The sequence below is a fragment of the Anser brachyrhynchus genome (genome assembly GCF_964034855.1).
Source record: "Anser brachyrhynchus genome assembly, chromosome: 7".
In the NCBI taxonomy this organism is placed as follows: domain Eukaryota; kingdom Metazoa; phylum Chordata; class Aves; order Anseriformes; family Anatidae; genus Anser; species Anser brachyrhynchus.
In genome coordinates, this window is record NC_137701.1 from 19219240 (window position 1) to 19245553 (window position 26314).

Genomic DNA, 26314 nt, shown 5'->3' on the forward strand with positions numbered 1-26314 from the left:
ACATGTCTCTTAAATTTTAAAATCCCTGGAGTTTTTACATACTGTGATGACATTCATAGGATCATAGAATATCCCGAATTGGAAGGGACCCACAAGGATCATCGAGTCCAACTCCTGGCACCACACAGGTCTACCCAAAAATTCAGACCATATGACTAAGAGCACGGTCCAAACACTTCTTAAACTCTGACAGGCTTGGTGCCGTGACTACATCCCTGGGGAGCCTGTTCCAGTGCACAACAACCCTCTCAGTGAAGAACCTCTTCCTGATATCCAGCCTGAACCTCCCCTGTTGCAGCCTGACACCATTCCCTCGGGTCCTATCACTGGTCACTAAGGAGAACAGATTGGCGCCTGCCCCTCCACTCATCAGTTAGGACATTAGGAGAATGAACCAGTAATTATTATGTTTGAATGAAATAGTAGAAGAAAAATAACAATTTTGGTTTTAATTATTTGAAGTATTTTTTAGTTTAAATTTCAACTACTTTTATTGTATTTCCATCTCTGAATTCATAGCGTATTCTTGGTCATTTGTAAGTACCTTTTTTTTTGTCAAGGATCAGAAGTAATTGCTAATGGATCATTGCGATCTATACTTTAAAGCTCTTAAATGAAGATAGCATGTGCTAATCATGCTAAAGTTATAGTCAAAGTGGTTTTTTTTGTTTGTTTGTTTTCAGTGGTGGAAGAGCCTAAACAGACTTGCAGAGGTTTTCAGACATCTTCAGAACATTTTTCTTTTACATGGCTAACTTGCTAGGATGAGCAGACAAAAATGAAGTTACTCTTAAGCCAGCAGTTACATGTTTTAAAGTTCTAAATGTGATCCTCAACAATTAAACCATAAGGAAGGGACTTTGTCAATAATTGTGAGAGAGTGAAACCATGGCGTCATTCCAACTTTTTGCAACCACATTCTAGTGTATAATCTGTAGTCATAAATGCTACATTATGTTAGTGAAGATGGGTATAGTACCACTTAGGATATTTCAAATGCAGTTACTTTGCAGCAAATACGGTTATCTTTGACCAGATAATAATAGCGATATAAGGGGAATTTACATAGTACCAAAAATTTCATAGAAAGACCTTTTTGAAAATGTCTTGGCAGTAATCAGCAAAATACCAGAATTCTTCTGATTCCAGCTCAGTCATATGGCCATCATAGGAGCCAGTACAGGCTTGTTTGCAATATCACACTTCTTTTTAGTGTGTTCCACACATTTGAGAGTAATCACTGCTGTTTTGACAATACGAGAAGAAAAAAGCAAACTGTCTGTGACCTTTAAATACACTTTTGTTTTTATTAAAGCCTTCATGTAAGCGTTATCTTTGTTTGTAACTAGAGCTTGCTAGCTCACCAAAGTGCTCTGCTATGGTAGACTAGGCACTTGAGAATAGCTCCCTCTGGTCGCTGGACGTGGATGGAAGAAAAGCTTTATTAACCATCCAGCACTGTAAGGGGCTTAGTGGTTTGCAGACTTGAATTGCTTGTCTCCAGCAGGTGGAGTATGGCTTGTGGTCGGTTTTCCTGCAAGACAGAAAAGTGTGTTTTCAAGACATAACAGAATTCTTAACCACATCATTTTTCTTTCCCCCATATCTGTATTCTTCAAAATGAGACAGTTTTCTCTGTATCTAATTGAGAGTCTAGTTGTCTATCAACATAACAAATGAATGTCAGCTTACAAAAATTAAGAATATTAATGTAAATGCCATATATTACTATGTTTTATAATGTATGTGATCTTTCACTTCTCTCTGTTGGCTGCTTTTTATTAATATCTAGATGGTTCTTGCTGGCTAAGAGACCAGATAATTCTGTCTGAAATGAGCAAATTTTGTGAAAGGCTGATGGGGGGAAAAGAAAGAACTGCCATTCTATCACAACTGTAGGATTTGGGGTTAATGACTTTCATTACAGGTTTATGACTTTAATTCCAGGTAGGTGCACTGAAGTACTTCGATAGAGAATTTCTGTTGGCATTCTTTTCATTGTGTAGTTCATCTTTTGAGAATGTTATTATAACGTACATCATGAGAAAATCAAAACAAATCTGTTAAGTATTAACTTTAAGGTTTTCTTCTTTTAATCAGACTTCAAAATATTTAGCTGATTAACATTTTACAGGAAAATGGAATGTAGGAGCACCCCAGACATCCAAAAATACTTACTTTGTTTTCTACACGTAGTTTTCTGCAGAAAGTGAAGTAATTTTGAAGTCAATTGCTAAAGACCTTCAAGTGTTAATACTCACACTGATCTACTATAAAGTCATTTAGAGTAGGTAACTAACTCTGTTGATACCATCTTTGTGTAGGCTAAACACAGGTTTCTTAAATTTATAGGTTACCTTGCTATGATTATATTATTTTTAAATGAAGTTAAAGGAAATCCTTTGTAACATAAAATTCACTTTATTCAGATTTTTTTTGATTGTTCCTTAGTTAGCTCGGGTTAGTTTTAATGAGAGTTACTGATATGTAATTATATGAATATGTATCTTGATAGTATACTGGTGCTCTCTGCTTTTACTCTGGAAAATATTTAAAATACATATGTTCACCATAGTATTTTAAAAATAAAATTGTGGGTTTTTTGTAAATTTCATTTCAGATCAGACACCAACACCAACTCGATTCTTGAAGAACTGTGAAGAAGTTGGCTTATTCAATGAATTAGCAAGTCCTTTTGAAAATGAGTTTAAAAAGGCTTCTGAAGATGACATTAAGAAAGTATGTTCAAATACTTTTTCTTTTCAGGGCTTCTGCTGCTTTTATATCACAAGTTCCATTTAAGAAAGAGAGCAAACTTGACTTTATATATATCCTTTTAAACTATACCAGTAATCATTGTCCAGGTGCTTAGATGTTCCATGGAGAGAATACAAATTTAAGGTTACCCTTCTGAAGATTGGCTTACCTGAACTTACGTAGATAGAATGGACAGTGGGGCATAATGACGTTGTCTTACTTCTTTAAGTATCTAGTCTATATCTGTTTAAGTTAATTATTAGCTTGATTGAAATTTCATTAGTCCCTAAATAAGCAAAAAATATCTGAAAAGTAATGAGTTTTTGGAGAAAGAAAAATATTTGCAAAGAAAAAAGTGAGAAGAATAGTATGTGAACACTGACTATTTTGAATGCACTTAGATTTAAAATAGCAATGTTATTCTCAGAATCAGTAGTAACAATAACGAGATTAAACACTGAGAAAGTTCAGCAAAAACACTAAATTTAGAGGTGTCACTAATTTGGTTATGATTGTATTCACTTTGTCAGTTAAGTAAACATTTTTACCTAGAAATTACTTACAACAATCTAAACATCTACAATTTTTTTTTTTTTACTTCAGGTTAAAATGTAAGCAAAATTTGTACTGTATCTGTTCAACAATTTCATGTTTTTGTGAGGAACTTCCCATATGTTTAAATGTGTTTTATTCTATTTATTTTAGCACTTCCTAATTGTAGCTGGTTTAGGGCCCAAACATTTTAACAGTTCTGCAAATGAAAATTTTTATTCAATATCCCCTATAATTAATTCTACCTTTGGTTGATTACCGGCTGGATTCCAATAGACAGTGATATAAAACAAAACCCATTTTTTTAATATTCATACGTACACATTTTGTAGAATCTGTCTCTATCTGTTTTTTCTGTTCCGGTAAAGATTTTAGTATGCACTTACAAATAAGATGTATTGTTATCCATTCCTGACCAAAAAAAACAAAACATCTCACCTGTGCTTTGTTCCTACAGCTATGCCAAATAATGATATTTTTTTTACTGCAGCATTATAGCTTTTCTTAAAACTATACATATGGTAATACCAGTTCTAGTACCAATACTGTATTTTCTGTCTACTTCACCACTGTCTTAGAGGAGGTTGTAGGTATCACAAAGTATTTAAAACATTTCAACAGCTTTTTGAAGTGATACTCATTATTCAAGCTGACAAGAAGAAACACAGTCACACCATATATCTCTGGTCGATTAACGTAAATAAGCAAACATTGCTAGGGGGTGGAAAATATGCCATAATAACACGCTTCCTAGGGGTTGTTTTTTTTGAGGGGGAAGAAGGGGGTGTCTTCAGCTTTTTCTGTAGTGTTTCATATTCAGCTGTAGTGTGAAAAGAGGTTCCACCTTTAACAATCTTCCCTCTTTAACAGCATATTCAGTAGGAAAACTAGGGATTAAGTAGAAAAAGCATCTGGAAGAATATAAATGGAAGATGAGCTTTGGGGGAACTTTCTTCCAAAGGTATTTGGACAGTAAATTAGGCAGCAGTACAGGCCTTCAAATCTATAGTGTTGCTTAAGTATTTTTGTAACTCAATTTCTCTGTGGCGTTTCAGATGTCCTGGTGGATTTTAGCAGTGTAACAATGCAAAACTTGCTTTTTTAGTAATTATTTGCTGCTCTAAGCTTAAAATGACTAGTCCACGGTAGCTTTTCTGTTTTGAAAGTGAAGTTTAATTTTCCTTTGAAACTTGGAAAATATAAACTCTAAAACGGATTTTAATTCTCAAAAAGAAGTGCTTTATCTAGCAATGGGTATTGAAAGGCAAAGCCTTACTGAAGACTGGTATTCGTGCAGGTGCTGGAAAAAATAGACTTGACTGGTAACGTACCTGTATCAAGATCTTCCAAATGCACGTCTTTGTTATTATAAGACTGATTTTCTCCTTAGTTACTTATGTTTTCTTACGTATTTGAATTTCTTAGTGATTGACTAATTTTGTTTTATACTGTTGATCTTAGATGCCTCTAGATCTGTCTCCTCTTGCAACACCAATTATAAGAAATAAAATTGAAGAACCTTCTGTTGTAGAAACAACTCATCAAGATAGTCCTTTACCTCATCCAGAGTCTACTACCAGTGATGAAAAGGTCAGAAAATGCTTTTTTTTTCTTCTTTGAGTTCATTATCTGAATCTGATGGTCTGTAGGTTTCTTGTACGTGTTTATACCCACACTACTTTACTGGATGTAAGTAAAAGACTTCCTGTTAACCAGATTTGTTGGATACATACTTACTTTGTTCAATTCTTTAGTTAGCTTTGGCCAGCACAATTATTTCTTTACCCCACACTGGTCATCCAGTAAACCTAGAAAGAAAATAAAAATTAATATTCACACTATGTTAAAAAAGGCTAACAGGGCTCTTTGTTCTGTTTTATGCATCATCAGGTAGTATTCATGAAAAAACAAAGTGTAGTTTCTCTATTTTTTTTTTAAACAATTTCAACAGTTTGAGACTCTTCATGTGTACTCTTTTGTGTTTATTCTATGTTTTCTCATAAATTGTTTTGTACAACATAAGGGGATGTTCTACAAAAAATGCACATGGATGAATGGGCTGTCTTTCACAGTTAAGCATGAAATAATTTTGTTTCAAGATTGATAACCTACAAAACTGATAAGCGTCAGCAGTATGTCCAAAAGTGGTGATCATGAACAGTTTCTTGTATAATGTTTACTTGAGTATCACAGAGGGCTGGATTCCTGGGGTATTGTCTGTCACTAGAGAACATTGTGATAAAACTAGTTTTAGAATTACTGCTCTGGTAGTACTAGAAATAAATGTTTTAATAAGTTCAATATGTGACTTGAAGTGTTTTCGTCAAATGGAGTTCTCTTAGAAAATACAAAACCAAGCAAAAACAGTGAAACATTAATTATTTCTGTTTCTACTTCAATAAAAAAAAATATTAGGAGCAGAGAGTAGTAAGCAATATGGTTGCTCTAGTCCGTTTTTTCTATGTGCATCATTAATGGGCAATCTGCATTTGAGGAACTCAGATACCTTATTCCCAAAATTAGCAGGACTTTTCAGGATCACAGGATAATTCATGTTGGAGGGGACCACAGGATGTTTCTCTTCCAACTTCCTGCTCAAAGCAGAGTTTAGCTCTGAGATCAGACCAAGAAACTCAAGGATTTGTGCATTCACTGTCTTTGGAGGTTTCAAAGTTAGACTATACAATGTCTCTGCAATGTGTTCTAATGCCAGGCTGTCCTTGTGGAGGAAATGTTTTTCTTGGTATCCAGTGTGAACCTCTTCTGTTTGAACTTGCTTCTCTTGTCCTCTCAACAGGCACCAGTTGGGAAGAGCCTTAAGTGTGTGACAAAAATCAAGGGAGTTTCAGGTTTTTGTTTTTTTTTTTCAGTTTTCAGTATTTGTCTTCAGAAAGCTGTACTGAGTTTTGTAAGTTAGCAAAGATGAGGAATCATAGCTAATCAAGGCAATCACATAGTCAAAAATAGTAAAAATGGTTTAAAAATACATGTAAAGAGCTACTTTGGTCAAGCAAATCACAGTCCAAATCTTAAATCTATATTTCATAGTTTGGAGAGGTTAGTTTGTTTTTCTCTGCAAATATGTACTCTAAGTACTCAGATTTTGGCGAGAGAAAATATTTTTCAGTAGTGGTTCAGTATCTCATTAGCATCATTACAAGTTAAAATTGTATCTAAATGCTTGGCAGTGCTTATAAACTTATTCATGGTGTAATTTCAGTGTTGTCACTGTAACAGTGCTGAATTGAAAAGCTGCTGCTGCTTAATGCTGTTCTGATGTCTGATTGTAGAGACAAGCTGAGGGTGATGCTGATGAGGGTGCTGCTTGGAGTATGCTGCTGCTGAATGTGGCCTGCAGAAGTTGAGAAATGTGAGCAGAGTGTTGCTGTTTTCTCAGTTAGATTTTTATATTCTCCTTCTATAGGTGTATTGAAGGAGGGAAGGTTTGATTTATATTTTTTTTCAGGGCATAGCTGGTTTTAAAATATATATGCCACTGTAACTATTTTATTGGCTGAATATGTTTTAGTAGCCTTAAATGATTACAGCCTGTTCATGTATGTGTAAGAAGGTTCTCATTTTCTTTGTAGTTGTCAAAGGAATTTCTTAGAGACTTTAAAATTATGCTTAATTCTTTTATTAGTTTTCTGCTAGAGTTCTCCTAGTTCCATTGGGCTTCATGATGTTCTGCTTGGAATAGACCAAGATATCATTAGAATTTTATAAAGCCTTGTAGCTGTAAAATAATAAGCAGTCGAATCCTAATTTTTTTGTTGAGAGTTTTAAAGCTCATCCTAGTTTCTTGTTAACAATATTTTAAAAGAGAACCCTCAGAGTTTCACAAGTTGTTGCTTAGTTGTTGCCGGATAGCCAATTCCCTAAGTTAATTATTTTAAAACCAATTGTTTTCTTACGATAGTAGTCAATTGCAGTAACAGTCCTGTCAACCTTCGCTTCTGTGTAAAGAATTCCGTGTGTTCATTGATTGCATTTGGAAGTTATTACATGATATTTGTTTTTAGATGCAAAATACTTGCAAATATACATCTCTGAAAACAAATCTAAAAATGCAACAATCATCTTCTGTAAAATATTTTCTGAACTTCAGTGGTTATTAGTTTCAAGAATAAAAGGATTGGAGAGGTACTTTCAGTAAGTCTTTAATATCTTTGAATGGGCTTAAACTTCTTTCTTGTAAAGGTAAGATCAGTTAGGGTCATGATTCTGCCAATTTATATATATATTTTTTTTTTGTCCTTGTTCCTTAGCAGAATATATTTACGAACTACCTTATTTTAGACAAAATGTACACTTTCATAAGAACAATTCTTTGACCAATCTTTATTGGACTGGCGTACCTGTTGGTTTTTACATGTTAATAAAATGATACTTTACAGTGGAGTACTTTAGATCCAGTACTACTTAAATCTGCAGCTTATGTTAATGCCACATTGTCGAAATAATTAGCACGTGCAAACATTTTCCAGAGTGTAGCATACAGCAAGTTAGTATAAGAAGAGGAAGCTGTAAATGATTTGTTTTCAACTGAGTAAACACTCGTCAATAAATGTGTTATTCTTTTGATGTTTGGAGATCATTTCTATTCTAAACAAAATGCAAATGCAGTATTTAATAAAAACAGAAAAAAGTGTATTCATGTGAGGATTCTGTTTTCAAAATACTACAAAATGAAGTTATGTTACTATGCTAATCTTCTGACAGTCACAGAAATATGCTTACCATGGAGTACTTCATGTACAAGTTGCAAACTACTTTTCTCCAAGTGGGGGGTCAAGCCAGGGAGAGACTCAGTTCAAAGGCAAGATTTGTTAGAACACTCACTAATGAAGCTCTTGTTATTCATAGCCGATAAGTATTCACACAGCGCTGTAACTTACTCACACATAGTTACCTGGTTGAAGCAGAAGTTGAGAGGCCAATCCCAGCTGTTTGCTCAGAAATGGGAGGTTGTGCTGACATGCCAGTTAGTTCTAGGTAGGTGTTTGGAAAGTCCTTAAGGGAGTCTGTTCTTTCAGCAAGTCTGTATGTAATCTTGTAGTCTTGGCTTGCACATAGCAGCCACTGTGTTCTTGGATGCTATTGGAATGATACAGCATGTTGACTGCGTGTGTGTGCACGCTGGTGACTATGTACAGATTCAGCTGGTGTTCAGAGTTCACGCATTGTTGCAAATTCAACAGGGCCCTTTTTCACTGGAACTTATCAGTTCTTGGGAGACTTTCACATGCTGCCTCTCAGCACATGCTTCTCTCTTTGGCCTTTTCTATTCTAGTTGCTATTGTCCTTTCTGCTCACACAGGCACTTACAAAAGCTGCTCACACAAACCCATAAAGAAGGGGCTGTATTGGCATTACTGTTGTTGAGAATGTATGAATGTCTGGTTAGTTTACATTTTTGTCTTAAAGCTATTACACATGGCTTTGTGGCTGCTGTTAGCTAACTGGGTTTTCCGCCTTTTTATATAAAGTGGCGCTACTGTGTCATGGATATTCAATTTGTGGTATTCACATATCTACATCTATTTTTATACATATGTATGTGGTTGCCACATGTATGTAAATATTTCACATGAAAGGAAGAACAAAAAAAAAAAAAAACGCTCTTATAACTATGTTGGCCCTGGTAGGGGCAAACATGGGTGTTCCTGATTCAGATCCCTACAACAGGAATGGACTTTCTGGTGGCTATGCTAACCTACTCGGTTGCAGTAACAATAACAGGTAATAGTGGCGAACAGCAGAAAGGAAAGGGTGAAGCTGGAACTAATGAAGAATGGCACAATACTCATTTCTCAATTCACTATTGCTAAAGTAGATTCAGGGCAAATATTCTCTCCGTATGCCTTCCTCTAATTTCTCAGTCATGAAGTTCAGTCTCTTTTATGTTTTTCTTGTGACTCTTCTCACAGAGTAAGACCTGTATAGCTGTTACACCAGATTTCTTATTTGCAAAGGAGCGTTTAATCCTGTCCTAAGAATATGCCTTAGTCACCTCTCTAATTTTTTTGTTTCTGCAATTCCATGCTGTATTTCTTCTGTTGACTGTACGCTCATCCATAATCCTAGGAACTCTGTTCAAATGTTATAACGTATAATTTTGCTAGATTGATACTGAAGAAATAATTCTTGGCTTTCTCAGTGTAGTTCTCTGTTACTCTCCAAAAGCTCTATTCAGTGTAAATAGAATCTTTTAGATCCTTGGGGAAAAACCTGAACAAACTAATAAACCTTAATGACAAATCTAGTCTCTGAACTTCTGAGGGGAACAAGTTTTATCAGCCGAAGACCTATATTTTTTAAAGCCCAGAATTTGCCAGCCTATTTACAGTTCTGTGGAGTGCTCAGAGGAGCTTGTTCATTTTCCAGTGGATATCTGCAAGATAGCTAAGATCCTACAACCTAAAGCTTTGTTGATGAATATTCAAAAATACTCAAAACTTGAGTTTAATTCAGTACAAATGGTAGTCGAGGTAGACTTGTGTTACAAGTATGATATGTTCCGTTTGAAATCACAGAATCACAGAATCGTCTAGGTTGGAAGAGACCTCCAAGATCACCCAGTCCAACCTCTGACCTAACACTAACAAGTCCTCCACTAAACCATATCCCTAAGCTCTACATCTAAACGTCTTTTAAAGACCTCCAGGGATGGTGACTCAACCACTTCCCTGGGCAGCCCATTCCAATGCCTAACAACCCTTTCAGTAAAGAAGTTTTTCCTAATATCCAAGCTAAACCTCCTGCCAGGATATTAGGATGATTAGGAAAATTAGGAAAATGCTGATTGGAAATAATTAGGAAAATGATTAGGAATGATTGGAAAATGCTGTTTAACAATAGAGCAACTAAAAATGCTAGTCTCAAGATCGTAGCTCTGTACCTTTGATTGCAGTAGTTAGCGTCAAAGGACTAAATAACTTGGAAAAATCCTGTCTGAAGGTAAATCTGAAGTCTGTCAATATGAAGGGTTTCCTGAGAAGGAGAGCACTGTTTTTAGTAAGGCATTAATAGGCTTTCAGAAACAGCAAATACAGGTACTAGATTCTAATTCATATTGTACTTTACCTGATTGCTAAGCTAAGAATTATAGTCTGTTATGTCTACTGTTTAGTTGCAACTAAGGAAATTCAGTTTCTGTGCTCACATCATTTCTGCTGTATCAGAATAACCAGATATTTTGCAAAGCTATCACTCTTGGCATCAGTTACGTAATAGCACTCTAGTTAAGTATATACAAGTCAGGGTTAAAGGCTTAAAGAAGAGGGATTTTTTTTTCCTTATTACTGAAAAATAAACCTATTTTGGTTTTGTTTAAATGTGCAACAATGGACTGAAACTGAAATGTACATAAAGACACCATAAAATGTTTTCTTTGTTCAGTTTAGGTAGCCATGATGGTGCAAATAGTGCCACGGGTTTCTTGGCATTAAAAAATCTTAATATCTGATCAAAATTGAACTGTTAGTAACAGTAGCCTTATTATAGATTAAGTCAGGATAGTTCATAAAGCTAAAATAACACAAACACTTTCATTTTGGTGGCTTAAATGATTCTTCCAAAGGGTTTTTTGATTTTTTTTTAATTGTATAACTGATTTTGCATGATGTTATGCATTTGTTCTATTGTTTTCCTTTCACAGTCTGAATTAACAATAATTGTATTTTACAAACTCATTGATCTTTGTTTTTTCCTCAGGAAGTGTCACTACAGCAGACTGCACAGCCTACATCAACAATAGTTCGTCCAGCATCGCTACAGGTTCCTAATGTACTGCTTACAAGTTCTGACTCAAGTGTTATTATTCAGCAGGCAATACCATCACCAACATCTAGTACTGTTATTACCCAGGCTCCATCTTCTAACAGACCAATAGTGTAAGTTACATAAATCTCAGTCAAGTTTCTTACAGCTTCTGAAACTGTTTTGTCTTGTTTACTGTCCGTTACTGTTTCTAGAGTTAATGTACAACTTTGAGGTGCTTTAGTGTAATGTGGTGCTTCACGACATACAAAATATACAACTTTCACTACATGTGAAATATAATTCCATGTTCTCCACATCACTAAGTTCATATTTTTAATTGCTAAATAAATATTACATTAGAACTGTTTTAAAATAGATATATACATATATTTATATAATATAAAAGCTTGTTCTCTTCTCAGGATAAGTTTTCTTTTATATACATCATTCCTTTTTCAGTCCAGTTCCAGGTCCTTTTCCTCTGCTGTTACATCTTCCTAATGGACAAACCATGCCTGTTGCTATTCCTGCATCTATCACAAATTCTAATGTGCATGTCCCTGCTGCAGTTCCAGTAAGTAAGCATGATGCTATATTAATTTGAAAGTTTAGCAGGTTTGCATAAGTGCAGCATAGAACTTTAAACAGCTGTTTTGGCTTCAGAGGGTAGTGCTGTCATATGTTCTGTATTATGATAACATACTCAGGTTTTCTTCATTTTTATACTTTATCTGGTCAGCTTGTTAGACCTGTCACCATGGTGCCTAGTATCCCAGGAATCCCAGGGCCTTCCTCCCCACAGCCAGTGCAGTCTGAGGCTAAATTGGTAAGTGAAAAACTCCATTATTCCTCAAGAAGACTAACTTGAGAAATTAATTAAATTCTTTTGCTTCTTAAGAATGGCTTTAGTTTTCTTTTGTTAGTCTAAAGTCTGCAAGTACAAATTTAATAAAAGCAGAAAAACAGCTGCATTTATTTTATAGTTATTTCAGATTCCAGCATATGTTAGTTCTGTTGCTAATGGTCGTTTTGGTCTTATTTTTTTATTATTCTTTTAAGTGAACTAGATTTTCAACTGTTCTTCTTGCTTTTTGTATAAAAGGGTAGGAAACAGTTAAAATAAAGACAAGATTAGTAGCTTTTAAGTGGTGAATGTCACCTTCAAAGAAGCAGAATATAGTTGCTCCTAAATGATGTGATGTTAAAAAAAAAAAAGTGTGTTTTTTTTTGTCTGTATTTTTATCTCAAATATAGATCATTTGGCAAGTTTTTTTCTGTAATTAGCATTACTGGCATACTTAAGAGATTGTATTGTGTGGAAGTTGTTTCTGTGGGGTACTGAGTAATTTGGGAAAATCATGACTAAAACAGGCAGAGGTTTTTTAAAAAAAGTTAGTGATCACATAAGGTGGTAGTTTGAATTAACTTGAAAAAAAATCTGCTACATTAAGTAGTTGCTTTGCTGTTTATTGCTGTCTTTTTTTTGTTTGTTTGTTCCAACTTTTCTGAAGCAATAGGAAACTATTATTAAACAATAATTACATATTGACAAAATGCTTGCATCTATTCTCTGGAGTAATGGGGTTCCAGTATAGTGGTAGCACTACTCCACATTCACCACATAGTAAAAGTATTATGAAGAGCTAGTCATCAGTGCACTGACTCTTCCAAGTTCTGTCAGGTTATCCTTCATTTTCCTCCTCGGATGAATGTGGTAATGTTTTTATGTTTTGCTTTGTGAAATCAAGGAGAAAGTAGTGTTTTCTAAGTTGGGAAGGAAATTGGGTTCATAAGCATATTACTGAGTGGTCTGTTCTTACGGAGTTTTAAAGAGGAGAAGTAGACACATGTATGTGGTGAATACTTTGATCTCACGTTGGAAGAATCAATCACTCAAATGCAAAGAAAAACAAAGATCATTAGACTTAAAATTTAACAGTCTCATTAGTCTTCTCGTTAGAATTTAGCTAATATATGCACTTCAGTGATTGCCTATCTTTTTTTAAACGAGACTGTAAAAAGTGTATTTGCAGTATTTCTTATTTCCCTCTTCTCCTAATAGAAAGCATGAACAGAATTCAAGAATATCAGAATTATGTATATTTCTTATGCTCATTTACTTTTATATAGTGCATATCCACAAAAATAAAAAACTTAATTTCTTATCACTACTAAAATAAAAGCAGTTTAATGAGAAACTTAATGATTATGCAGAAAAGCTTCCAAAAGAAAGACTAACTCACTATGCCATGTAATACATTGTTGGTATATATGTCATGGTTTATTAACTGTAAAGTTCCATTTAATCTTAAAAATTAAACTTCTGGTAATGCCAAATCCTTTTTATCTCCTGAAAAATATTTTTACTTGCTACATACTAAATTCTGCAAAGGTCTGGTAATCAGTTTTATTTTCATTTGTGGTCTTGGCTATGCCAAAAGAAGACATCTTTTTTTTGCAGCTACTTGTTTACTTTTTATTTCGTTAGTAGTTCACTTCTGAAGGTGAAATACAAGCTATTTTATTGAATTAAGTTTAATAACCAAACAAATGATGTATTTGTTGATGGAATAGATGTTCCATCTATTTACAGGAGACTGCACTTTTGGACTTACTAGTATGTTTTAAACAAACACGAGGCAGGAACACTTCTTACATCCTTTGGTGTACCGTATCCTCTCTTCTGCTTCATTTTGGGATGAAGTTTGTCAGCCTAGTATTCTTACTGTCTTTTGAGCAGAAAACTGAATGGAGGGAACTGTGATGTTCCCTTCTCAGCAATCAAGGCCCAGGAGTCAGGACTTTATAGATCTTTGGAATTCAATTGGATGTTGCATTTTTATTTATTAGTTGGAGATTTTCTGCTGTTCTTTATAGATATATATTTTTAGTCTCTCAGATTTTTTTCATATTGCATTATCAAATGTTGAAATAGAGTATGTAACAAATATATATATAAAAAAACCAACATGCTCAGATAGTTTCTTAACATCCTCAGATATTAAGGTAAGCTTTATAATATAGGGGATACAACATTTGTAAAGCTTATGTGTTGTGGTTTTTTGTTTGTTTGTTTTCTAACTCCAGAGGGTTTTGTGATAAACACTTTTGGTCATCATTGTTTAAACCCTTCTTTTCTTTAAAGATCATTCTTTCCTAATACAGTATTCTGCATTTCCTGCTGTCACATGTATGACAATACTATTTCAAGGTATTCTAAAGACAGATCTACCTGCTTCAGAGATTGAATAAAATTCTTGAACTGTTTAAAACAACTTTTTTTTTTTTACTTGAAGATGCAATAACCCCGTATTGCTGAATTGTTACCAGATATAGAGCTGTCATAAGTAGGAGTCACAAGTCTGTATGTTTTGGATGAAATACCTGGTACAAACCAAGAAGGGAAACAGATACTTCCCTTCGTTTGTACCTTGTGCCTTTCTTTATAGAAGCCATCTCTGCAGTTGATTTCTAACATGTTTTAGAGTTTTGTCATCAGAAAAGTAACCTGTACTTTGATTTCATTCCTCATCTCAATTATGTTTCTCTTACCTGTTTACAAAAGGCTACTGTTATATAGACCTAAGTTTTTTTCTTTAAAGTGAAGGCAAGAACTTTGACCTTTACAAAAATAAAATTAGAGTTTGTGGTGCTATTATTTCCTGATAATCATGATGATTAATTATTTAAATGTGGGTTTGGGCGACATAATCTCTACATTTTTATTAATGTAAAAAAATCACAATTTTCTTCCATTTTGATGAATTACTTGTGAGTTGCATATACCAAATCGTATATATAACACCCTGCGGTTTTATATTTAAAACTATGAGTGAACTTAAGTAAAAACAAATTGACATTATGATTTCTGAAAGCTAAAGTGTAAAATAACTGGCAGACTTGTTTGGCAATGGGCATAGGACACCTTCCTAGAGAACGTTTTCAGGCACTGTTAACTACAGTTTTGAAAGTGTTTGGATCCTTTTCCTCCTGTTGCTTGCAGAATTCAAGTGAGATATGACTAGAGATTTCATTCAGGCACAACTGTCTTTTACTGGTATTCTTTTGTTTATATCTTTTTATCTTTTACTGAGAATGATGCAGAATAGGAGTGAAAATGAGTTCCAAACTTCTTCAGAACACTTAAAATAAATTATCTGTTTTTATCACTATTCTGTATTTCTTGTGTTGAAGATACTAAGTTCTACATACTTTATTAAAATCAAACACATAGATCAGTTTTGTGGTATTTTAGAGAGTCTTAAAAGTAAATGTAATAGTTCTGTTTAACAAAAAAATGTTTTCAGATAGGAAGGGGGTGGTCAGAAATTGGACCAGATGATTTTTAAAGGTCCCTTCCAACCCAAACCATTCTATGATAAGGATGCATAATTCTAAGTATTACAGAGTTGCTTCTAATCTATTTGTGAGAAGACCTGCTTTCCATGTATGAGCCATGAACTATTCCTAGTTGTAACACATCTCTGTTTTTTGAATGTATGGATTGTGGATGCAAGCTTAATGTTCAGACCCTTCTGTGTGGATTGCAGAAGTTTCTTAAGAAATTAAAAAATGTTTTAACTTACACTGAATGTTCCCCCTGCCTTCTCCTCTTCCCCATATAAAACCTTTTGTCACAAACTGAGAAATACCTTGCACACAGTGGGCAACCCAGAGGCTTTCTGCAGGAGGTTTCTACTGAGGGCTGACAGAGGGCAGCTTGGCAAATGTTCAGAAACCTACATTAACTTGCTTGAGCCTGGCATGGGACCTTGTGTTCAGCAGAATTCTTCTGACCTGTCTCTCTACATGCCGAGCTAATCAGCAAACACCTAATGAGCCTACTCTAAAGAAACAGACCCTCTCACAACCTACTTCATTTTCATATGTTCTCTGGGGGTGGAGAGACAAGACTTCATAAGGACTGATGATGCTGCAAAGACCACAATAATGATAATTAACTTGCTGAATTTAGAAGATTATGCTGTTAATTAGTTGCAAAATAAAGATAAGTAATAGAGCAGCAGATGGTAGGATAACACCCAGGAGAAGGAGGGTTATTACTCTGATGAGCTTTTGTGGCAGATATGAAATATGGATCTGAGTTTTTCATAAATTGTTTCTGGAGAATATTGTCTTGTTTCTGTGAGCTCTTGATGGAATGATCTAGTCCTACCAAATTTTGACAGATGCGGTGAGGATTTGTTTTCAAGGATATACATGAACAATAAAACTTTGCTAATAAAGACTTTAAAAGCTATTAAGTTATCTGAAAATACCACTTTTAGTTTGCCTCTAATAGGCAAATAATGTCAAGCCTTGGTTATCATAATTTCTCTGCATATTAATCCTTATATCCATTTATTCTAATATTTGTTTCAATATACTTGATTTTTAAAACTGAGATTCCCGTAGTGTTTGGTGTGATTATCTCACTACTCACAGGAAGCACAACATCCATGTAGTATTTTACTACAGCATTGCCTTCTGAGATAGGAATCTTTTAAAATACATTCATTGAATATCTCCTTGTGCAAATCTGTAAAAATATTTGATTTTCACGGTATTTCCATATTTGTGGTTAGTTCTAATCGTAACTATTGAAACTTTAAGTTTGAAACCATGATATAAAACTAAAGCCAATTATTTTGCATTAGTTTCCAGAGAACCTACGCTTAGATTTAACAATCTAATTTTCAAAAGGAGTTTATTTACTTCGAAATGTACAAAACTGTAGTTTTTAAATGTTATCATTACAGTGGAAAGTCCTATTTCAGCTGTTTGCACATCCATTATGCCTGATACGTGTTTTGTAATGTTAGTAGTATTGTGGTATTGCCTTCACTTCTGCCACTTTCAAATTAAACGTACAATAGATAAATATAATAGCATTAAATTCCTCTTTTTTAACTTTGCAAATATTTCTGTAATGCAGAAATGAAGAGATAGAAAGAATGGACCTAGACAATAAGTTACTTGCCATATGTGGGGAAAACAAAAAAGCAAAACCAAAAACCACCCAAGTGCTAATTTTATTTCATCTCCCGAATTTTCTGAATTTGCACACTGTTTCTCTAAGGAAATGGATATGCAGAATGAAACTTTATAAAATAGCTGGCTTTAAGTAAATACTATAAAGTAGTTCTAACAGTTCATGGACTTCGTTTTGTTGTGGAGGATGCTTATATCAAGGCTTGCTCACAGAGCTGCAAGCAGAGTTGAACAGGCACACTGGCTGTACTGATACTGTGTAAATGTTTGTGCTCCAGTGCCATGAAGTTAGAGGTTAGCCTGTTGTTACTGAATTTACGTATACAGCCGGTTAAATTGGATGAAATCTACTCTTTTTACTTCTCATGGCAGTGGAAGAGGAGAATGCCTATATATAATAAGTTGCTATGTCGTGGCTGAGTAATTTTTGGTAGATGTAACTTTTCAGAACCTGCTGATGTGGTGGCTTGAAATAGAGATCATGCCCTTAAAAGCCTCAGTAGAAGTTGAAATACAGACAACGTAACTAATTTGTTGTAACTCCCTAGTCTTGATTTTGACTGTATGCTTTTTGTGTCCTGCTGAAGAGCAAGTTATGATGCAAGAAATACTGCTGAAGTAATTCAGATAGTAAATGAAAATATATTGTGAAAAAAACAGGTGCTAACTTATGGAAAGGATATTTGACAAAACATTAAATACATTATATTTCCCTTTAAAAAAAAAAAATGATTTGCACGTGATGTGTCTCTGTGGTAGTCCTGGTAGTAATTATGGAAATTATGCCATTTAATGACCAGAATTAGTTTGAATTTTAAAAGGCGAGGAATCATCAGATCAACCTTTCCAGTTTTGTACTTAGGTCATAGAGCTTGGGTATAGTAATTTTGCTTAAAAAGAAAATACTTGGGCCTTTCTGCTCTTGTTTAACTGAAGACAGGGACTGAGTTTTTTTGTTAGTTGTTTTTCTGAGGTGAGTTAGGAAGGTACAAGGAAGGTATAAGTTGAATGCTGTGAGTTTGCTTTACTGCAGTAAAGAAAAAGTTAAGAGGTATCTGTGGCGTTAAGAATTTCAGTGTACTGTTTGCATGCTAAGAATTTCAGGTATATTTTTTTTTTAAATGCATTTTTATTATCCATCTTTTTAAAATTTTTAACTGTCTTTTAAAATGGTGTTATCTTGCCCTAAAGTCTGCAACTATTCTAAATTCCTTTAGTTAGAGTTGAGCACTGGGGGAATTGCTGTAAATTTCTCGTGTTTTCTAAATGTTCATTTCCTGTTCTTGGAAACTTACAAAAGTAATACAAAGTGAAGTGTGGAACAAAACTTAATTAACACCGAATTTTTATGTACACGTTTGTATTCAGAATTATTTCAGTGCTGCTGCCAGGTCAATTATTACAAACCTTTCAGTGTTTAGAAACTGCCATCATTATGAGTTACGCACGTAATGTACACCTGTTCTCTTTTCCTTTGTATGTTAAGTCCCAACCAGCATTATTTAAGAAAGTTTTGGCAAGTCTGTAGACAAACTAATGTCTTATTCCAGTACTTCAACCACCAAAAAACAAACAAAAAAAACTCCCACAACCTTACTGTTTCTATAACTTCTATATTGTTGGCTTTGTTGTTTGAAAATCTAAGTTGTTTGAAATCTGAAATTCTCACAATGCATGGGGAAAAGAGAGTTTACTTGAGTTTGTGGGCACTTGATAATTTGCAAAATCAAGCTTTTGAATTATGTTATATTTTGCTAGTATATAACATCCTGTATTCTTAAAGGGGAAAAAAAGCCCTGAAAAAGTTCCACTTATTGATTTCACTTCAAGGGTTATCAGTCAGAGCAAACCATCTCTTTGATGGAAATGTATATGAAGATATATACGGATGTATATACATATATATATATGTATGGGAACACAGTGTCCATACAGAGCTATAGGGATCTCTTACATTGCTGTTTTTGAGAAGAGCACTTAGAACTTGAGCAGCTCCTAGCTGGGGTAATGTGTGCTGTCCCATTCAATATAGAGCAATCACTGTGGAAGAGACTTAGTACAGTGACGTATAGAAGTCACTGTCTGAAGCTTCCCTACCAGCAAACCAGCAGAGGAATTTTAGGATTTTATTGGTTCTCTGTGTAGTTTTCAAATGGGACGTCTGCTGGTGGGTGATTAGATGCTACATTCAAATACAGAGAGAGTCAATTTGCCATATCACAGACACAGGTTTTTTGCAGTTCTGGCAGAGGTGGATTTGCAATTTGTTGTTTTAATTGTAAAACAGGAGCCAGGGAAACCTGTCAAGGTAGGAGAGAGCTGTCACTGTATTCCAGTGGCTTAATTGCTGAGAGCTGTTGGAATGCTGTAGTTGATAGGGTGTATCTACATAAATGGATGCAAAGTCCTCTGCTTATTTTGAGCTGGCCAAATGCAGCCTAGCTCTAACATTATCAAGACACTCTATTAATAGTTAGTACTTTGTCAATATTTTGTTCATACTCTAAAACATGATGATACAAGAGTTCATCAAAAAAACAGTTAAATGTTGCTGTTAATTAAAACTACACACAAATGTATTTGGCGTAAAGGATGTGGAAGAAAATGGTTATTTTTATTAAATTCTCAAAAATTAAAGTAAGGAACTGAAATTTGTTAGCTTCAAACCAAAGTATCATGGCTTACTGAGTACTATGCTGGTATTCCTGGTACCCTCGGGGGTTCATATAATTTTTATGTATGTCATTGCAAGCGTAATACCAGTTTCAACAATTATTTGTTCATGGTTTCAAGTCACCTGTTTGTGGGCAAGATTCATCACAAAGACAGTTTTCTGTTTACTTCTCCATGCAGCATACGGTCCTCTTCTTTCTGAGATGCTTTTATGATGCTTGCAAGTTGTCATCTGCTAGTAGGTATATGTCTAGATCACTGTTGAAAGCCTATAAAAAGGCATACAGCTATTTTAGAGATGGAGCTTCTGTTGGCAAAGTGAAAATAACTAATAACACACATCACAACTCCTCCAGTGATGCTATAATTGTTACAGTATTTCCATGATGTGGGGGAAAAAATGCGTTTTTTTGTTTGTTTTTTTTTCTTTCAGAGATTGAAAGCAGCCTTGACCCAGCAGCACCCTCAGGTAACAAATGGAGACACTGCCAAGGGACATCCAAGTGGGCTGGTTAGGACTCAGTCAGAGGAACCACGACCACAATCACTACAACAGCCTGCAACTTCAACAACTGAAACACCGGTATGACAACACAGTGGATGTGTACTTCCTGCCTCCTTCATTGTTATGCAAAAATAGATCTTTACTTTACAAATCAACAGTAAAGACAGAAAAGTTTAATAAGTGCTACAGACTACTAGCTCAAAGGACCTAGAAGTTTGAGGGAGCAATGGACTGCCCTGCTAAAATGCTGGCAGAATCTCAGTGTGTAGTTATGCAGCAGACTGTTTTTTCTTGGTGTATTTTATCTGCTTATGACTATACATAATTTTGAGAGGTTGCTAAGTCTATACTGTTTTTGTTTTGCTGGCGTATTACCTCAATATTTCTGTAGCAATAGAATGTTTGTTGTGATGTCCTTAAATATTTCTAGAACGTGTCATTCAAGATGATAATTTCAAAATAGTTATTATCTGTTTGTTTAGATTTAGAACTAACTCATGATTTCTGGAGTGCATTAACAGGAAATCTTGTGGTAACTGAAAACTGTACAGCTGGTTGATATATAATTGAAGAAATCTTACTTTATTTTGCATTTATATTGCATCTGTCTAATATTTTATATCATAAACGCTCTTCTTAGTGTTTTTTTAACTGCCTCAGGGATCATGGTTGTGTTACTTTGCTTGAGGGATATTTTCTGCTCTGCTACAAGAATAGTTTCAGAACGTCCTTCCAGGTGCTGAAAAGAGGGTTGTGAGGCTAGGGTTGGTAGTCTTCCCCTTTTGGGGTGATAGGTGAGAACAGGAGAATAAAGGGCAAGAGGTCTGACTCAGAGGAGAAGTGGGAACCCTGCTGGAGAAAAGAGCTGTTTCCAGGAGTGAATCCTGGAGGACTGCAGCTGTTCTGCTTCTAAGAAACTTGTTGGAAAAGTGTTTTCTTAAGAAAGTAATTATGGGTGACAGTGGAAGTAGTCACTACTCCTAAGTAAAAGACCAATAAGAAATGTGAAGGGTGTCAGTCTCTTTTTTCAGGTGACAAGTGATAAGATGCTAGGAAACAGCCTCAAGTTGTACCAGGAGAGGTGTAGGTTGGACATTTGGAAGAATTTATTCACAGGAAGGATGGATAGGCATTGGAAGGGGCTGCCCAGGGAAGTGGTGAGTCGCCATCCCGGGAGGTATTTAAGAGACATGTGGATGTGGTGCCTAGGAACATGGTTTAGTGGTGGACTTGCAGTCGTAGGTTGATGTTTGGACTTGATGATCTTAAGAACCTTTTCCAACCTAAATAATTCTATGATTCTATAATACCAATTTTATAAAACCTATATATACTTGGCCCAGAAACCGAAGGACTGAACCTTTTTATGCCTGTAGCCATGGGTGTAAATTGCAGCTGCAGGGAAAGCACGTAGATTAATAGATTGGTCAGTGTAATCAAATAATATATCAAAACAAATGTTTGGAGCAAAAGAGGGAAAGATATTAGCCATTGGAAGATGATTCCCTTCTTCATGCTATTGTTTTCCCCTACTACCTGAAGTTTTTTAAAAGAATATTGTCATAATACTTTGAAGCAGCATTTTCAAAATGAAAAGCTTGTTATTCACTTATTTTTTGTTACTTAATATCTAGTATTAAAAAAAATAAATATGCAAGTGTTCTATTCCTAAAAATCTAATAGGAGTTCCCAGAGTTTTTGTTACCTGTCTAGAATTTATGGCAAATTGATATGCCAGATGCTATGTTTGTGGGTTTGTTTGTTTTAAGTTAAAATTAAAACTTTCTTACTGTGCTGTACTGAATGTACAGGTGCACAGGTACAGCTGTGAAGATACCATATAAACAATTATGTTCTGTCTGTCCTATCTGTTGAAAGAATTTTAAGATCCATTATGTTGTTACCATAATTCATTAAATCCTTGTCTAGGGTCTCTCTACGCCTATGAAGGGAGTATAATATATAGTCTAAGGTAATGAAATACTTTGATCCTGTCACTGTATGTGGGTGGATATAAGGGAATTTGGTGTGCAGTGGTTGGGAACACTACATTAACAAATAGGAAATGGCTGTTTGGAGATCTAGGGATCAGTAACTGTCAGCACTGAGAGCATTTGTCAGGCAGTTTCTGTGTACTGGAAATAAATAATTCTGTGGTATTTCAATTGTGATTAAGTTTTAGTGAAGGGTATTTGGGAAAAGTAAAGAGTAGAGAATATATTTCCTGCCAAATCTAACTTTTCAAATTTATTATGGGTGAAAGGCTTCTAAGAAGTTGACTGTTTGTAAACACTTTGTCATCATGTGTCATCAAAATTGGTAAAGAGAGAGTCCATCTAAACTGGTATTGCTTCTGTGCTTTATTCATATGCCCAATGTAAATGTCACATAAATTTAACTTCATGAAGTGATTGACATTGGCAATTTTTAAACCAAAAATAAAGCCACAATTAAGATGTTAAATGTTAATGTTACATGGTAAGTAAGGAGTGTAAATACAGTAAAAGTTTTTAAACCATGGTTGTGCCAGTAAATTACATAGCTTTCCGCAAAAGAAATCTGTATAACTTGAATATATTTAGAAGTGTCATGAATGCTTTTCTTAAGATGTGCTGTGTATTTATACTGGTGCTGCAGTTTGAGTTGTGAGTAGTATTACACTGACAACTTCTTGAATGCTTTTTACTGTTTTCAGGCATCACCAGCTCAGCCTACACCACAAACGCCAAATACAGGTGGTCGGCGAAGAAGAGCTGCTAATGAAGACCCTGATGAAAAAAGAAGGAAATTTCTGGAGCGAAACCGGGCTGCTGCTTCCAGATGCCGACAGAAGCGGAAAGTCTGGGTACAGTCATTGGAGAAAAAAGCTGAGGACTTGAGCTCGCTAAATGGCCAGTTACAGGTATGCTTTTTGTTACAAGTAAAAATGATTAAACTTTACCATTCTTGGACAGTGATTGTGGATCAATGGAACTTAAACTTTGCATGAAATCTGAAATATAAATGGCTTTATGGGTCACATAAGAATTGAAAATTCACTATTAAATTGAATATACCAGCAAAATAAGAATATAAAAGAATATTCAGATTTTTAGATGTGTAAACTTTAGGATCATGCCCATTTATCCTTTATTCAATTTTAAATAACTTTCAGACAGTGATATTAAATGAGGATGACAAGATATGTTGAGAAAAGGCTTAATAGCCCACTTACTAGTTTTACCTTAAAAAATGCCTTGCTCTTAATTTCTATCACAGTCTGAGTTATTTAAATAACATTTGGTTTGATTTCCTTTGGTTCTTTTTAACTTCACTGTTTTTTCCTTTAAAGTGAATGTAGTGCTCGTGAAAGGTGCCAGATTGACATCACTGGAAACTGAAGGCCTCTTTTGTGCACAGAACAGGTACAGCACAGGCAGTGGCAGTGCAAATCTCACCACGCTGCCCTCTGAGTGTGCATAAACCCTATAGGGAGGGATGTATACTGTAAGATAGTAGTCTAGTGTATGTTGCCAGTCATTTTTCCACCTCTTCTGAGGTTATCAGTCATTGGAAAGCTGTCATGTGAACACATTTTTCTCTGTTTCAAACAATCCATGACCCTTTTGTTTAAATTAAGAAAATATGTTTTAACATTTAGTAGTAATGTTTTCCAGCAGCACACAAGAGTTGGCACAAAGTATTGTTTCAAAATAAAAAATTTAAAAGCTGTATTTTGAGAATTAAAGAAAGGGAAACTGATGTCATTTCCTAAATGAAACATTCATTTAGAAAATGTAGTGGAAAGTATTTTTGATATTTTAAAGTTTACCTTGCTGTTTCATCAGAGTTGTTCAGTGAGTCGTATTCATAGATCTTCTGTATTCTTTCATGCTGTTTGATGAAGACATCCAAGGTCAACCAACAGGGAGAGTAGGGCATGCAAGCTTACTTTTCATTGTGTAACCACAATTACTACGTATCAATCATCTTTAGCTTTCTGAATAGACTAGAATAATCCAGTGGGAAGGGACCTACAAAGAGCAAGTTCAACTGCCTGACCGCTTCAGGGCTAACCGAAAGTTAAAGCATGTTATCGAGGGCATTATCCAAATGCTTCTTGAACATTGACAGGCCTGGTGCACCATCCACCTCACTAGGAAGCCTGTTCCAGTATTTGCCCAGCCTTACAGTAAAGAAATTTTTCGTAATATCTAGTCTATCTTTAAAACTACTCAGCATCCCAATCTGTAAAACGCGAGAAATTCGTACCTAAGTACACAAGGTGAAATCATTTCCTGTGTTCTAAGAATCATGACCTTTGACATGACATCATAGCATTACTTAAATTACTTGCAAATACATAGTCTTCTCATACCTGTTCACAGTCTGTGGACTTTTCCTTTAATGTAGTCACAGCCCTCACTGTAAATCCATTAATTACAAAATGATATGTAGCACTATAACTTAAATCTAAGAAACAAGTGAACGTAGACTTACAGGAAGAAAAGCAAAGAACAAAAAAGATTGGCCATATTTCGGTTTTCTTAGTGAAAGTAGTTTCTGGTAAGATAGGAGCTGCCTTTAACTTATGAATATCTATCTGTTTTTAACTGAAAATGATTTAAGTACTATATTGTAATGGATAACAAATTGTCACACACCTTATTTACTATAGCTGTTACTGTAATACCAATACTAATATTGTTTAGTTACAAAATAGCATAGTAGTCTTTTGCTTCTAATTAGCAGAAAAAGAATCCAGCTTTTTAATACTCTGTGCATGTTCAAATATAGAATTAGAGTTGTTTGTAGATATTTTAATATAATGCAGTCATCTAGAGGTATGCAAATTTACTACCTGATAATGCCAAGGAAGAAAGCTAATGTCTTTTATTTAAGAAATGCAGTAGCAGCACTAATAGCACAGGCAAAAAAAAAAAAAAAGCTTTGTCCCATAAAGAAGGCCGTAGATTTTCGCCTCTATAACAGTTGTGGTTTTTCTAAATTACTGTTGCTGTTTGTAGCAGGTACTGTTTTTGTGTGGTTTTTTTTGTTTGTTTTGTTATGCTGACAGTCAGGGTCAGCCCTCCTGGCCACATCCCCTCCCAACTTCTTGTGCACCCCCAGCCTCCTCTCTGACAGGGCAGCAAAAGAAGCAGTGAAGTCCTTGACTCGTTCATCAGAAGTCCAAAACACCATCATAGAAGCATCATACAAGCCCCTGTGAGGAAGATTAACTGTATTCCAACCAAAGCCATGACAATCTTGCTGGAATCTTGCTGGAAATAAGAAACAGTATTTTTCTGAAATAAGAATGAGATTAGAATCTAAAGTCAGAAAGGAAATCAGGTTTTACACTTCATTTCACAGCAGACACTAAAACATGATTTCGTCATGGAACACTGACAGTGATCTTAAATGTCTCCTAAACTATTAGTATAACTGGCTGTCCATGTAGCGTATTGTTCTATTTAACAGTGTGCATTGCTTAAACCTATAGTTGCATCTAAATTTCAATTGTGGTTTTTAATTATTTGTTTACATATCTGGAATCCAAAAGATTTCCAGATTTCCAAGCATTAATTAAGGAATAGTTAACTGAAAAAAAAAGAATTTTCTCACAGTCTGCCAAAAGCAAGGCTGTTAACTGTGAAGAACAGAATGACTTGTAAAGAATATTGAATGTCAGAGAAATAATTAAATTGTATTTTATGTGAAAACATTAATCAATCCCCTATTTCCATAATAATTCTTCACTTGACAGGCTAACATAGCTGATCAGCATAGTGGGCAGTAATGACCCATGCTTGCTTACTTATGTTATATTTAATAGTAAATTTAATAAGTTTGGAGTTTTGCCTTAGTACAGTTTTATGGACTGAGTGTTAGGGTTTAGCAGTTCATATTTTGTTTAATATCTAAACGACCTGCTCAGCTGAATTTGCTGAGATGTTGTATTTCCAAAAGTAGGTTAATACAAAAATGACTAGAAATTGCATTGCAGTGCTTCACACAACACTTTTGACTTTTTTCCATACAGTAGTTTTCTTGTAATGTCTGTGTCAAAGGTTCTAAGGTAAACGTCAAGAT

General features: G+C 34.8%; 1 protein-coding gene across 5 annotated transcripts in view; it reads left to right on the forward strand.

Annotated features, from left to right (window-relative positions):
- Positions 1-26314, forward strand: part of ATF2 (activating transcription factor 2) — a 52149-nt gene that overhangs the window by 13394 nt on the left and 12441 nt on the right. For 4 of the 5 annotated variants that reach the window (XM_080600844.1, XM_080600843.1, XM_080600841.1 and 1 more), the window contains 7 exons: positions 2621-2739; positions 4771-4899; positions 11026-11204; positions 11533-11647; positions 11813-11899; positions 20171-20320; positions 22938-23144. In XM_080600844.1, coding sequence (XP_080456970.1) covers positions 2621-2739; positions 4771-4899; positions 11026-11204; positions 11533-11647; positions 11813-11899; positions 20171-20320; positions 22938-23144 — 986 coding nt within the window. The remainder of the gene's footprint in view (positions 1-2620; positions 2740-4770; positions 4900-11025; positions 11205-11532; positions 11648-11812; positions 11900-20170; positions 20321-22937; positions 23145-26314) is intronic. The other variant, XM_080600845.1, reaches the window with a different exon arrangement.